This window comes from Diadema antillarum, unplaced genomic scaffold (assembly GCF_040938485.1).
Source record: "Diadema antillarum isolate AM-2024a unplaced genomic scaffold, OU_Dant_1.0 seq00000539_RagTag, whole genome shotgun sequence".
Taxonomy (NCBI): Eukaryota; Metazoa; Echinodermata; class Echinoidea; order Diadematoida; family Diadematidae; genus Diadema; species Diadema antillarum.
In genome coordinates, this window is record NW_027271487.1 from 797836 (window position 1) to 814473 (window position 16638).

Sequence of the window (16638 nt, forward strand, 5' to 3'; positions counted from 1 at the left end):
TGCATGTACACTGTGTATGTTCTTCAAATAATCTCAGAACTTCAAATGGAATGCATAGATTTACAGTTAATTACAATCAATATACATCTCCATTGCAACATAATCTTGTAGTGATTACAAAAATAAATAACTAATAAAATAAAATGGGCAATATTAAGGGTGCACTATCAAAGGTAAAAACATTCCCTACAGGCAGCTTTCATGATGTCAATCATTCACACTGACACATTGTGGCCTCAAGCATCATCAAACCAGTTAAAATTTGTATCTAGTAAGCTTTATGACAATGGGCAAAATATTAGTCACTTAACAGTCACAGTTATAAATGCAGCGTGGAAATGCAAATGATTAGGGTGCACATATAACGTATGCAGACATCTGTACATAGCAAGGAACAGACAATCCCTTCGTGATTCTGCCAAAGTGAGACTATGAACTGAAATAGCTCTAGCATTTCCAATAGTTCATCTTGTTGCACTCATTTCGTCTAATACAGCCAAGATGTCCCGACAAATTAATTTTGAAAAAAAAAGAGTGCAAAAACATCACTAGTTCTGACAATTCTAGATCAGTAGAGGCTTGTGTTTTTATTCAGATCACAAATAGTTTGTGATACACCAGTTTCAAATGGAGATGGACTAAGAGAACAAAAATTGGTCTATGGACTTGTACTCCACACACAAACTTGATCAACTTCTAGGATCTGCTCTGATTAAATATCAGAAGACATTTCAACTGGAAAGAAATGAGCAGTGATTATAGTGTGACATCCCACTTTCCATATTCATCCCTCATGACTTCAATGTTCTGCTGTCTGGGTGGCACTGTCTCGCAATAATTTGGGTTCATAGTTCACAAGCTGTTGGCCAACAAGGTATCTATGATAGCAAAAATAAATAAATAGATATATATTCATATATATATATATATATATATGACAAAAAAAATCAGAGTAGCACAAAGATATTGTATTGCAATGAAACAAATTGATAAACATCATCTCAGCTACAGAATCGACAGAAGAGGATATTAAAGTGACTGGTCAACTTCCAACTCTATGTTAAAATATAATTCACAGTTAACTTATCCTTAGCTATCACCAACAAGCAAAACCTATAATATTACTTCAGATTTGCGATGTAAAATCCTCTGTAACTACATTGTGCTTCATTTTGTCACCTATCCACAGAAATCAGCTTGGTAATTTGAAACAGGAAAATTACAGATTGAAAACAAAAGAGATATTTTTGCACCCCCCCCCCATGACAAAAAGGTCTTCTAGAATGGGAAAACTGAAAGTGATCATTTCGTAATGAAAATAAAATTTTAATTGACAGATTAAACGAGAATTTACCTGATTGTAGTTTGATCTCAATTATATGAGTAATATTACGAAAGGGATTACGTTGACAAGAGAGACCCGCTGATGCATGCGCAGATTCTCCAATATTCGTAGAAAAGCCGGCCATGGCTAACGAAAACATAGATCAACGAGAACTTTCCACTGTAGTTTGAATACACAGGGAGGGAAGGGAGGGACGTAATCCCTTCCGTAATATTACTCATATAATTGAGATTAAACTACAAACAGGTAAGTTCTCGTTTAATCTATCAATTTTACTCTGTAATTCCTTCAGGGATTACGTTGACAAGAGATTTTAAAGCCGTTAGCCGTGAACGGCCTAAATAAATTATTGGCTTATCTATGCAGTACAAGTGTAGGTTATTTACCTGGATTAAATGGCCCTGTAGTCAACATGGGGCTGGCTGCCATTAATTCTGCGGATTCAGCTGTAAGTTGCTTTTGCTCAAGATCACAGCTGCAGTGAAACTTCTCGTTTCCAGTGGTTTGTTGTAGAAATTTCTAAATGTCCTTTCCCCAGCCCAGCCTGCTTGTGCCAGAATTTGACTGATGGGCAAATCCGCACACCTTGCGGCTGATGTCGTAGCTGCTCGTGTAGAGTGAGCTGCGTAGACATGCGTATTTATCCCTGCAGCAGAAAGCATGCTCTTGATCCACCTGGCTATGGTTTGCGATGTCATGCGATGATGAGGCTTCTTGAAGCTAATGAACAGGTAGCACTCTTTGCCCCGTAATGTGCTTGTTCGCTTGATGTAGTGCTGCAGGTAGTTCACCATGCACAGTCGTCTGTCTTGTGGGAAGGCCCTCATCGACAAATCTGAGGTTAGCATTTCCTGGCCTGCTGTTGCTTTAAGAGGTCCTTGTGAAAACGAATTGAGCACCACTGGTTTTTTTTGCTGCATGTGGTCAAGGTGCAGATTGTGTGTAGCGTACTGTACTCTCTGCGCAGATTCTAAGGCCATTAATGTGCACAGTTTCCAGGTCAACACTTTCAAAGAAAGTGTCTTTGCAGAGTGCCCCACCTACGAAATTTGTATAAACACTATGTTCACATCCCAAATCTCACTTTATCTGGGTAATGGTGGGCGAAGAGATGAAACACAACTTTAACGAAACGCGAAATGAGTGGATGTTCTCCAACTGAACAATTATGCAAAACCCTATACTGCGATTTTGTAGACTTTCGCCACGATGCCTGTGATAATGTCAACTGTCCCTTGAATTTCAGTCCACCTCTGCTTAGGGGTTTTAGGCAGCACCTGAAACAGAGCAGATCAAGTCTGTCATGCAGGGGATGAGGTTTCTCCAGTTCCCGGAAGCGTAAGCAGTTCTGCACTATGCCCTAATAATATTGGTTTTTTCAGTGGTCAAGGACATTAATACAGGGAACCATGGTTGGGTGGGCCAGTGTTGGTACTACTATGATGCCTTCTGTGCTTTGCTCCTGCCTAATTTTTTTGTAGACATCTTTGAGATAAGACAGAAGGAGGGGGGGGGGAAAGGCATAGAAATCGAATGGTCCCCAATTGAGTGTGAAGGCATCTACATTTTTCCGCCTCTGGGTCTGGCTGCCATGCTACATATCTCTCTACTTGTTTACTTAGTCTTGATGCAAACAAGTCAATTTCTGGGGTACCATTGATAGTGATTGGCAATTTCCTGGAATTTTGCTGGATTTAGCATCCATTCAGACCCATCATTAAACTGTCTTGACCTGTGGTCCGCTTCTACATTTAATTTCCCAGGAATGTGGGAAGCAGTGATCCAAATGTGCTTCTGTATGCACCATTTCCAAATTTCTTTTGCGGCATCATTACAGCTAGGGGACTTAACACCTCCCATGTTGTTTAGGTATGCTACAGCTGTAGTGTTGTCTACACGCAGCAAGACGTGCACATCTCTTAAATCTTTGCAGTACGACTTGAGACCATGTCCAGCTGCAACTAATTCAAGATAATTTATGCCACTATGCTTTGCCTTATGTAGTTCCTTCTCACTCTATCTTCCCCCAGTACTACTGTGGAGGTTTGTGGCACCCCATCCTGCCCCACTGGCATCTCAGCGCAATTCTAGATCTGCTTTCTTTCTCTGGATTGGTGCGAAGGCAGTGTGAATGTGCTCTACCCACCACTGGAGCTCCTGTTTTGCTTCTGTGGATAGTTCCATTTTTCTATCGAAATGACCTTTGTTTGCCTTCAGAGCTTGAATTTTGTCCTTTTCCAGGTGACGATAAAATAATGGGCCATACTGTACTGCTGCAAAGCTTGCTACAGTCTTTCCAATCACTCATGCTACTTGCCTAATTGAAGGTCTATTCATATGTAGCAAGTTAGTGCACAAATCTCTGATTTCTGTCATTTTTTCTTCTGGCAGACTGATAGTCATTTTCACAGTGTCAAGCATAAAACCAAGGAATTGTATTTCCCTGGTCGGATAGTGCACTGACTTTTCTGGGTGCACCACAAACCTAAGATGTGTGAGAAGGCTTACTGTTGTAATTACGGATTCCTTCATTTTCGTTTCACTTTCACTGATCAGTATGGTTATCGTCAAGATATCCAATAACGATGTGGCCCGATAGGCGAATTCACTTTGGGCACATCGATAAGCTGACAATTGTTTGGAGAGGGATACTTTCCAACCACATCCTCCAGGACTTTCAGTTCGAGTTGGTGAGTCATGAGGTAGGTAACTTGGCAACTTCATCGTCTATTGGATCCCCAATGTCAGTGGGAATGGTGAATTTAGCTGCTATGGTGGGGATCTCAAATTGTTCCACTTGGTACTGCGAGATCTGCTCTGCGTGGTCGAACCCAGATGCAGTTTCTTCATCATGATCTATCATGTATATATCCAGTTGCCCAGTGGGCGAGTTATCCGGCAAGTTCATGTCCGCGTGTGGCGCGGTTGGATAGTATGCACCCCGCGTACTCGTATCCTGCCACTGCCCGTGGCGGTCGCCATGTTGGCCGGCGAACGCGATGAATTTGCGGTCGCTTGTGGGAGAGCTTCGATCACTTTGGAAAGCAAACTTTCCATTTTGTCAAGCCTTTTGGTGAATTCAGTCATATGAGCTGAAGTTTTTTGTATTGAAGATCCCGCCACGGGTTTGGCATTACCTTTCTTCACCTTCGTATTACTGACCGACGATGCGATCGTCTTCTTCGTGATGTTACTGTTAGCTACTGCGGCCTTGCCACTTGCGTGTTTTTCTACCAGGATCCTGACCTTGCCGGTGCCCGGACCTGGCGGGCCATCTTTAGCGGGCGCCGCTGGAGGTATAGGAGAGGCAGCCGTGCTCGCCTCCATACCAGTCATTAAATTTTGATGACGAAAATGTGAAAAATAGTCTCTAAAGTGAATTACACTTTAACTGAGAGACTTCATGTTTCAATTTTCCAATAAAGCGCTAACCTACTCTTGAGGATCGCGCCGATATTTTCAGGGGAAAAAATGGGCATCCGAAGCCATACTTCAGTGCAAATGCGCCGTCAACGAAATTGGGGAATCTGCGCATGCGTCAGCGGGTCTCTCTTGTCAACGTAATCCCTGAAGGAATTACGAAGTATAATGTAATAATAAAATCACGATTTTGTTTCAATTGTCATTCTGTTCAAGCACATAGCATAAGATACTGAAAGAGCATATCACTGCAATACATTGCTTTCACATTACCCTCTTGATTGTCAAAAAAACCCTGACAAATAAGTTTGTCTTTATTACATGTATTAATAATGCCAAAGTACTTTGCCATCTACCTAAAACTGTTATGTTAAAGCCTTAAAATGTGGGTCCCCTGACCAATGATAACTGATGTAAAAAGTAGGAAAGAACTAGGCATTTCTACCAGCAAATGACAGGAAAGATAAAATAACAACACCCCTTTCAAATTGCCTCCTGTGATCCTTACAATCATTCATGAATTTGTTTTACATTGACTTACTTGTCATTTTTTATATGTTCGTACAACTTCTTGAACTGCTTTGCCTGGAACACAACTAGAGAGACACCGATGATGACAGATACAATTAGAGGGTAGATCCGCCGACTCATCTGATGGTTGGTCTCTGCATCAAGTCCTTCGCATAAAACAGAAAAAGATGTTCCAAGTCCTTTGAATTTTCCTTTTCCCAACACTATATAGTGGGGCAGATATGTAGCAAAAATTGGTCGAGATGCTCACATCCAGCGGAAAGTATGAAATTCTGCGTATAGGGGTATTTTTGGGCGCTGATTTCAAAAATTGCCGGATCCAAGAGATCTGACGAAGGGGTCAGCCGCCATTTTGAATTCCCATATGGCCACCATCACAAAATAAATTCAAAGATCCTTATCTTCAGTTCTGAATCACCTGTGGCACCAAAATTTGGTACACAAGAGTGTTTTGACATATTGAATTGATGGCAGATTAATCTTAAGTGTCTGACAAACATCGAATGGCCGCCATTTTGAATTCCAATATGGCCGCCTCGATGTAATGTTCAAAATCCCTATCTCGAGTTCTAAGTGGTGAGTGACGCTGAAATTATGTGCAAACAAGTATTTTAACATACTGAGTTAAAAATGGACTAATGTGATGTGTCTGGCAAACGCAATGCCCGCTATTTTGAATTCCAATATGGCTGCGAAGACAAACATCACAACTAACATTCACGGGCATGCCAAAAAGTGCAGCAAAAATGAAGCATAATGCACCTTTCACTGACATCACAATGTAAATACAGGAGCGCGCACTTGATCAGTTACAAACGCGCGCTCAGTCAGGTAGCCTAATTTACAAACCCAAGATAGAGATACAACTATGTAGGAAAATTCAAATTGGCTGCCATGCAGCCTGTCAGACATATCAATTAAAGAGACGCAGTCCTCACGAAATTAAAAAAAATATGTTGTTGTTGGTACCTCCAATGAACTACTTTCATCAAAAACAAACTTTGAAATCACCAAATAAGCTCGTACATTTCGGTTAAAAAAGTGTGACTCTGCAAATGAGCAAGTCTTGGCGGAGAGTCACACGTCATCGATGCACAACTCTTTCCAGGGGTGTTTTGCTCGTCATCCCTAGTTCTTTATAAATACATGTTTACTATTTATTTTTATATCAATTGTATATATAGATAAGCTTGAAATATTTTGTTTGAAATAATAAAACCACATATTGTCACATTTTATGAAAAAATCAGATATGATCATTTTGAACACTTAAATTGGTTTTCTGAGGCATGGCTGTCAACTTGAGAGTAGGGCATCAATGACGTTGCACCTTTTGGCAGGCTCTTACATGATCGCTTGGAGGAATTATTTTTTAAAAATCGCGTACGGAGACAATTTTTGATGTCCACGCGTATAAATTGGTGAAAGGTTATATTTTTTACTCTTCTTAATTATCAGTACAGTGAATATCTCAGGACTGCTTCCCTTTAAGTCTGTTACTGAAGTCATCATATCACCATGCTTTCATGTATCAAATTTCAATGGCTTATGCCATTCAGAAATGAAGATAGGGATCTTTTGACGGCGGCCATATTTGAATTCAAAATGGTGGCCGATCCCGTGGCCATATCTCTTGGATCCGGCAATTTTTTAAATCAGCGCCCCAAAATACCCCTATTCGCAAAATTTCATACTTTCTGCCGGATGTGAGAATCTTTTTCACATATCTGCCCCACTAATTTGTATGACACATGTATCTAAATTGATCTTCAAAGGGACGAGAGAGTTAAAGGTGCTTCACAAAAATATTGTCTGATGAGACATGAGAGACAAAATACAAAACTTGAAAAGGTTAATAACTCTAGCAGTAAAACACACTTTATCTGATCAAATGAGTTGAGTTCACCTTCCACGCATTCTTGCAGACTCTTAGATCAGAATATTGCAAACTTTGGAGGTGGGGGCAGCTTTGAGAGCTGGAGGTATGGTGTCCATTTGCATATTCCCTCACACTGGTAAAAATACTTGCTTAGTACACTGTAATTAGAAAGTTTGACTATGCAGTTAAAAAAAAAGACTTAAAGCTCTATCACTTCTTATCATAGAGAAGAACATTTTTGAATATCCCTAAATTTGGGAGGTTTGGGCCCCCTTGGGTCCCCAAGGGGAGCATGGTGCCCATTCAAACAAATTTAGATCTTATTCTCCTTGGAATGCTACCTGCAAAGTTTTGTGAAAATCCATCATGTTCAGGGGCGAGTTTCTTCAATTTGTCTCCCTCTACAAATTAAATTTGTTAAGATTGCAACTACTGATTTGTAAATTAAATACAAACATGTCGGAAAATAGGAACCATGTACAATTTAGGCCCCAATTTTGACCCCTCCCATCCCCTCCCCTGGGTGCCAAGGGGGGCACTCCTGATTCCATCATGAACAGACTTGAAACTACAGTCATCAATGTACTACCTCAAAGTATTAACTTAGCTCTATCACTTTTGGTTCTAGAGAAAAAGATTTTCAAAGTTTCCTTAATTTTGGGGAGTTTGGGGCATGATACCCATTTGAATAAACTGAGATCCTATCCCCCACGCATGCTACCTGCAAAGTTTGGTCATGGGGTTTTTAAGAAGATGAAAATGTAAAAAGTTTACGCACGACGCATGACGGACGCCGGATGAAGAGTGAACGCAGTAGCTCACTTGAGCCTTTGGCTCAGGTGAGCTAGAAAAAAAAAATGAAACCAGGAGAGATGTTTGGGCTTTAACTTTTATTTAAATGGATTGTAGAGCTCATAATTCATTTGGAATTGAGCTTCATTGGAGTGTACACTGTATATTCCACTCATATTATCAATGTGAACTACATTGTCTGGGCAGGGAGGTTGACCTTCCACCTCCCTGGTTTTGGGAAGGAGAAAATAATCAGAGGAATGTTATGCATTATGTTTTATCTGAGTGACCTTATATTGGATATTCTGTTCTAACCTGCCGTTCACTAGGGCATGGACAAGATGCGAAAAGCAATTTTTGCAAATCAGCATTCATTCGGTAACCTCCCCGCTTGTTCTTGAAGGATTCCGTTCGCTGCCTTAATAATTCCATGGTCTGTTATGGTTGTTGTGGTTGTATGTTTGGCTTGCCGATGCCCTCTGTGCTCGCGTATAGAAGTAAAACCAGTCGAAAACTGAGTACCCGAAGTGACAAACACAAGAAAAATTGTCAAAAAATGGATGGACAGTCATATACCAGTGTACACCGTACATGAGCACAGAGGGCATCATTACGCCATACATGCAACAAGTCTGCCATAACAGGCCATGCTGGAAAAGAAAATCATATCATCAACTGGCAGGGGATGTGGTTTGTAGCGAGAAAGAGCCATGATCTGAATAGACCTATCGGCCATCTGGATAAAGAACCCCCCCCCCCCCCACAACATGACCAGGAAGATTGGGGAGGGGGGATACCAACTGTCTAACATTTATGATGGCGCTATTTTACCCAGATGTCACACCTGGGTGATTGCTAATTGCCACCAAATCATCAGTTGGTGATTAGGCATCGTTTGAGAAAGATGACAGCCCATTGTCAAAACTGTCACAGGTAAATACAACTATTGGATGTGTTTAGAAACCTCTTTACGTACATTCATCAACCATCCTCATGAACTTATTTAGCGATGTGTATTTTCTTTCCATAATTTAGATAGGTTAGGGAAATCCACTTGTATTGAGTATTACATCATTTTAAAGCTTAAAGTCTGTTCTTTCAGAATATGCCCTGAAATAAAAATCCAAGTCTGGTGACTATTTTGTGGTTTTGTGATGCAAGGTCACAAATTAATCAGTTAATCTATACATCTACAGTCACTACTGAGACACAGTAGCCAGCAATATTAACTCCGAACGAGATGGCTCGGTGGATCGTTGGAGGATATTAGCAGCGCCAAAAGGTTTTGGAGGAGGAGGAGGAGGAGGAGGAAGAGAATAAACATGACACAACAGCTGGCAGGCATATGAGAGAGAAAGAGAGGGAAAGAAAGTGTAACATTGGCATGGAATTTATAACTTTGCATTACTTCCTCATATTGTCTGCATATCCAAATGGTTGTCGGAAATTCATCCTGATTGTCCTGTCCGTGATTTTATCATTCCTGGTGTGATCTTAGCTATGTCCCTGCTGTCCTGCTATTTTCTGCAGCATTTTATTGCCCTTCACAAGTGATTCCTAGGACACTCCTAGGTATGTCTGCAGTCAATCCGCAGAGATTACTAGTAATGTCCTGGGACAAGCTTATTTGTACACTTTTTTCGCATCTGATACAGAAAGAATGCTGAAATGGAATACTGTAACGTGCTTCCGCAACCCAACCTAGTCTTGTCAGGGCTCTAGTGGGTGTCAGCTGTTACAGGTGATACAATGTCCTTTAATTTGTTCTCTGCGAGCACATTATGAAAACGTAAAACTGTTTAAGAGTATGTGGGAGACCCTTAATTTCTGTGCCAGGTGGCTCACAGAAAGAAGAAAAGAATACCCAACTGAATTCAAAGAAAGAGGAAAGGTGAGAACCGGAAAAGGATATCACAGACAACAAGGCAATCGCCAAATTGTGTCTCGCCCATTCGCGTACAAGGAATTAATATTTTTTATAACTCCCAGAAGTTAATTGACCTGCTTATGACCTTTGACCTTGTGGTGACCTTCAACACCCTGAGGGACATTTACCATCCAAGTTTGGTCACAAACGGACAAAGGGATCAAAAGTAATGAGCCACATTCGAAACGTGCCATAAAAATTTAACATTTGGCCCTAAAAATTTGTTGACCCCTATCTGTGACCTTTGACCTTGTGACGACCTTCACCTCCCCAAGAGACATCTTCCATCCAAGTTTGGTCACAAACGGACAAAGGGATCAAAAGTTATGAGCCATAAACGAAATGCGCCCTAAAAACTTAAAGGACAAGTTCACCTTCATAGACATGTGGGTTGAGGGAATGCAGCAATATTAGAAGAACACATCAATGAGAGTTTGAGGAAAATCTGACAATCCGTTCAAAAGTTATGAATATTTGAAGTTTCTGCTCAGTCACGGCTGGATGAGAAGACTACTATAGCTTGTGATGTCATATGAGTACAACTATATAAAGAAAGTATAAAGAAAATTCAAGATATTCTCACTTTTCTCACATAATAAAAGAACACTCGACTTCTCTCTTTCAGAAGTCAGGGGGAATGATATCAGCCCTCACATAAGTCAGTAACAAGTCGAAGAAATGTGCACTTTATTCAAAAAGTCAAGTTTTGTGAAATTCTCTCTTTATTTTCTTTATATTGTTGTACGCATATGACATCATACACTGTAGTAGTCTTCTCATCCAGCAGTGACTGCGCAGATACTTTAAAAATCCATAACTTTTGAACGGATTGTCCGATTTCCCCCGAACTTTCACTGATGTGTTCTACTAATATTGTTGCATTCACACAATCCACATGTATATGAAGGTGGACTTGTCCTTTAACATTGGGCCCTAAAAGTTTGTTGACCCCCATCTGTAACCTTTGACCTTGTGGTTACCTTCAACTTCCCAAGAGCGCCCTAAAAACATAACATCGGGCCCTAAAAGTTTGTTGACCCCTGTCTGTGACCTTTGACCTTGTGACGACCTTCACCTCCCCAAGAGACATCTTCCATCCAAGTTTAGTCACAAACGGACAAAGGGATCAAAAGTTATGAGCCATAAACAAAATGAGCCTAAAAACTTAACATTGGGCCCTCAAAGTTTGTTGACCCCCATCTGTAACCTTTGACCTTGTGGTTACCTTCAACTTCCCAAGAGACATCTACCATCACCCAAGTTTGATTGCCATTGCAGCAACATGTGCTGAGTTACGTGTGATAAGAGAGTCTTGCAAGTAAACTTTAACGTATGACCTCAAATGATCTTTGACCTTATCATGTGACCTCTTACGGCACACCATAACATGAAGGTACCCCCAGTGCATCCATCACCCAAGTTTGATTGCCATTGTAGCAACGTGTGTCAAGTTACGTGTGATAAGAGAGTCTTGCAAGTAAACTTTAACGTATGACCTCAAGTGACCTTTGACCTTATCATGTGACCTCTTACGGCACCATAACATGAAGTACCCCAAGTGCATCCATCACCCAAGTTTGATTGCCATTGTAGCAACATGTGTCGAGTTACGTGTGATAAGAGAGTCTTGCAAGTAAACTTTAACGTGTGACCTCAAATGACCTTTGACCTAATCCTGTGACCTCCAACGGCACCATAACATGAAGGTACCCCCAGTGCATCTATGACCCAAGTTAGGTTGTAATCCAAGCAACTTATGTGAAGTTATTTGTCAAAAGAGAGTCTTGCAGGTAAACTTTAACATAGAAAAGAGAGTCTTGCACATACTCTTTAATATATGACTTCAAATGACCTTTGACATCATCACATGACCTCCGACAACACCATAACATGAAGATACCCCTAGTGCTTTTATCACCCAAGTGTGGCTGCCATTGCTGTAACAGTTGCCAAGTTATGCATCATAAGAGAGTCTTGCAGGTAAACTTTAACATTTGTGACGGACGACGGACGGACGACGGACGGACAACGGACAACGGACGGACGACGGACTACGGACGGACGCCATTTGGATCCCTTAGTCTTGCCTTCACCTCCGGTGGGCGAGACAAAAATTGACTTCAGACCATAAAAACAACTTCAGATTCGAATTCCTTGACCCAGAAATCCTCTTAACCTGACTTTTTAAATGATTGTAACCCTTTTATGTTTTCAAATGGAAGTGACCTTTAAACCTATATGGTTTGGGCTACATGTGTGCCAAATTTGGGTGCTTTTGGAAAAATTTGAACCAAAAATCCCTTGCGCCCCCCACTATTTGTATTTATTGCCTAGCCCTAGATCTTGGTTGAAGGGGAAGGCTAGTAACTGATCAGTGGGAATCAGTGGAAATGCTGGGAGATGATTGTTCCAATCCTTATGGGATTCATTCGAGAGTTCATGGTATATCTATTGTGTGAAAATGATTTGCTTCAGAACGGTCTCATATTCAAGTAATGTGCAGATTAATGCTCCGTCACTGACCAGGGACGCTAACCTGGAAGCATTAAACTGCACATTACTTGAATATGAGACCATTCTGAAGCAAATCATTTTCACACAACAATAGATATACAATGAACTCTTGAATGAAGCCCATAAGGATTGGAACAATCATCTCCCAGCATTTCCACTGATTCCCACTGATCAGTTACTAGCCTTCCCCCTTTAAGTCTTAAACGATGAGGTATATAAAACAAATATTACCTGCTCTGTATTTGGATGGTGGTGGAAATTATCACTCCCGCGGTGCTTTTCATACCGGCCCTTCCATCAACCCTCGGCTAATGCCTCGGGGTGATAGAGGGGTCGGTATGAAAAGCACCTTGGGAATGATAATTTCCACCATCATCCTCATGAGCAGTCAATATTTGTATACTAGCAGTGTGCGACTCATGTGCTTTTCTATGGGAGAAAATCCCTGTTCCTTCAAGCAATAAACTGAAGTTAGCGATTATTTATTTCTGCATTGCAAACCAATTTAAAGATCATATATTTAATCAGGATAATACGATAGTTGGTACAAGTGCTCGCAATATACATTAGAAGAATGATCAGTACACTGATTTCCTCGTCTTGGCAGCTCTGGTATTACACGCAGTTCAGTAAGACCAGGCGTCCACTAGGGCGCGGACAAGACGCGGACAAGCCCCGGAATGCAAATTTGGTATTCCGCACTCCTTCGGGAACCTGTCCGCACGTTCCTGAACGTTTCCGCTCACTGTCCTAATCATGTCCGGGCGTTTCCGCACCTTCGGGAGAGAGAAAAATTTCCGCGTCCAAATTTTGATCGAGACCAAAATTTGGACGCGGAAATGAACTTCCTGACACCTTCGGCGACTTGTCCTGACGATGTCCTGAGGATGTCCCGCTTGTCCGGAACCCTTCCGCTCCTTCCGCATACGCTCCGGAAAGAATCCCGCGGTGTGGGGAAGCTTCCCGAATGAAAGCGGAAGACACCAGGAATGTTTTAGGACAGCGCGGAGCCGATGCGGATCTATATATGCAAGTGTCCGGAACCGACGCGGAAATTTTGTGATCCAGACACGAAAATGTCGACACTTTCCGCGAGCTAATGAAACGCAAAATGAGTAAGAAGGGAGGCGAGGCCCCCATGCAAATATCCCCATCAAAGGCACACCTTTCGTCTAGTGATGAAGAACAGGTAAATCTAAGGAATTTCCGGTCCCAGAAGGCAAAGAAGAAGATAGTACAGACTGTGCCAAAAGCAACCAGAAAGAAGTGAAATCAGAACCCTAACTTCCTAGTAAGTTTGTTTTGATTTGATCTTTTCAGAAATTATTTTTCATCTGAGTGACTTTCCTGGTTCCTATTACTTACTATAGTACATTTTCCTTTATGTTGTTTTCGTACTTTATTTGCAAACAAACTAGGTTGTCCTATGTGACAGCCCAGCTGAAAAATCACAAAAGTAGGTGGAAGTACACTCAGAAAAAAAAAGCATAAAATTTTTGGCTAAATGTTAATGTATTATATAAACATGAACAAGTTGTTATTCATACGTAAATGCTTTCTAATGATACAACATATTAGAACAAAAGACAAATTCATCACACTAAAAAGCATGAATTCAATTGCAAAGATATACCTGTGGTCTCATTACAATGTAATATCTTTGAAGCCCAAAATAACAATGAAAGCTAAAGATGATGGAGGAAAATGAAGAATTTTCTGTCACTTCAAAATTCAAGTGAAATGAGAGAAAAAGCAATTAATCATGAACTCGAAAAAGTGTTCAATTTCTGTCTTTCTTTTGTTTTGGTTTTTGCTGAGTGTATATATTTAAGTACACATTAAGCATCACAAATCGTTTCAGAAATATTCTTTACCTGAATGATTTTCGTAGTTGTTATTACCTTATATTTTCTTCTCTTTTTGTTTTAATTACAAATAAACTCGATTGTCCAATTTGACAGCCCAGCTGAACCCCCCCCCCCCAAAAAAAAAAACAAGTAAATTAAAGTAGGTTGAAAATATTTCACCACTTTTACACTTCATTGACAATAGGCTAGTAAGCTCTAAGCATGAAAAAAAAAATTCTCGGACTTGAAAATGTTCAAAAGTGATCAAAATAAGAGAGGGTTAGAGATGCACAAGGGTAAAAATCAGAAAAAGAAAAACAAATTTAATGATTAGGATCATTTTGGCATGCTCTACAGAAGTATCAGACAAAAATGTATATACTTCACGATGGATAAAGCACAGGTCTAAAAAAAAGGAATAAAGAATATATATATATATATAATCAATATATATATATATATATATATATATTCGATAAGTAACAAAACTGCAACAAAGTTCATGCTGTATTCACCAACGGTTTATTTCTTGTGAAGAAATAAATCGTTGGTGAATACAGCATGAACTTTGTTGCAGTTTTGTTACTTATCTTTTTATCTTGCCCACACGTGGACTACCTTATCAACATGATTATAATAATATACATATATATATATATATATATATATACATATATATATATATGTATATACATTTACATTTTTATGTATACTATAAAATATATTTATAATATATATGGTACAAAAAGTTTGCGAATATCATCCATGTGACTGTAGGCGGAGAAAAAATTGTTCTCCCAGATGAGACAAATAATAAAAAAAAAAATGAGTCGTCAGTCGACATGCAGACAATCCTATTCTTTGACTTTTGGTGGTCACATTTATCAAATAATATTGACCAATCATATTAACATAATATCAGCCGCTACTGCGGAAGCACAACAAGGAGCATCAATGACAGCTAGCAGTCAAATGAGGAAAAGTCAAAGTCAAAGTCAGCGCCAAATTTATACCTTTCCATTTTCCTGGTATTGTCCGCAGTTTGTCCGCATGCCTAACTTGTGTTGTCCGGAAGGCATCCTGATTGTCCGCGTTCATTCCTAGTGTAATCCTAGATGTTTCCGCGCTGCCCGGCTACGATTAGCATATTCCGAGGTATTTCGCGCTCTTCCGGAGTGATTCCTAGGAATGTCCGCAGTCAGTCCGCGGACAGTCCGCGGACAGTCCGCGGACAGTCCTAGGAATGTCCTCGGACAAGCCGATTCACAAAGTTATTCCGCGTCTGTCGCGGACAGGATGCCGAAATAACAAAATTTGCTTCCGCAACCCTTCCGGGGCTTGTCCGCGCCCAAGTGGACGTCCGCCCTACGGAGGGATACATACCTCGTTCACACACACTGCTCTATGGCAAATTGACGATTACATGCATGTTCCTTTTCTTCAATAATGTAATAAGGTTTGATGCCGGGAACAACCCTTTTCATGGTATACATATTTTCATCTTTTTCATTGTCACCTACACTTTGACCCACAAACGTACACAATAAACTTGAACATAAAAAGGCCCTCAGCCTATAGGTGATGCACCTGTGGTGTGAATTTGGTGGTCATAAATGTAGCTCAAAACTGTGGAAATTTATTTTGAGTATACCACAATATTATGCGTACAGTGCTAATAAGGAAAAGTTCATTGAATTTTGACCTTTGACCTTGTTGGACTCGACCATATTCAATCTTGACCAGCATTTTAGAGTTATATATTTTTGGTATGAGTTTGGTGGTCATAGCTCAAAGCTGTGGAAAGTTATTATGAGTATACCACAACAGTGTGAGTATAGTGCTTGTCTGGGAATGTTCACTGAACCTATTACCTTGTAAGACTTCACTCATAAGTGAACTTGACCAGCATTTTTAGATAATGTACCTGTGGTAAGAGTTTGGTGGTCATAGCTCAAAGCTGTGGAAAGCTACTGAGAGAACACCAAATTATTGACGACACTACCACTACAATTGATGGCGACAACGACAAAAAAGTGACATGGATGTCTCGCCTCTGCCACACAGGTGAGACAAAAACTAGAAATGTTGCTCTGGCAACTGGTATGCCTCCGCTACAATGTATATCGCATTATCGTTCAATCAGGTTTACAGTAAATTTTGTGAATATGAGACTACAGTTTCACATGATTGGCAAATAATCACTATCTGATGATATATACATCAATTTTCATTACAATACTTTGAGCTTTTTTTCAATATACAGAAAAAATAGTGAAATTTTAGCATTTTTCACATAACCTTTGACCCCATGGCCTCAAACCTACCATGAACTTTACTTTGAGAACTTAGAAGTTGATATGCACAACTTTGTCTATTCATAGGC

At 40.3% G+C, this 16638-nt stretch overlaps 1 protein-coding gene across 2 annotated transcripts in view; it reads right to left on the bottom strand.

The window, feature by feature from the left end:
• Positions 1 to 356: 356 nt before the first annotated feature.
• The window catches only part of LOC139734685 (E3 ubiquitin-protein ligase MARCHF6-like), a 231794-nt gene continuing 215512 nt past the window's right edge, over positions 357 to 16638 (bottom strand). For both annotated transcript variants that reach the window (XM_071645478.1, XM_071645477.1), the window contains 2 exons: positions 5307 to 5442; positions 357 to 878 (listed from right to left, as the gene is read on the bottom strand). In XM_071645478.1, coding sequence (XP_071501579.1) covers positions 800 to 878; positions 5307 to 5442 — 215 coding nt within the window. In that variant the 3' untranslated portion in view covers positions 357 to 799. The remainder of the gene's footprint in view (positions 879 to 5306; positions 5443 to 16638) is intronic.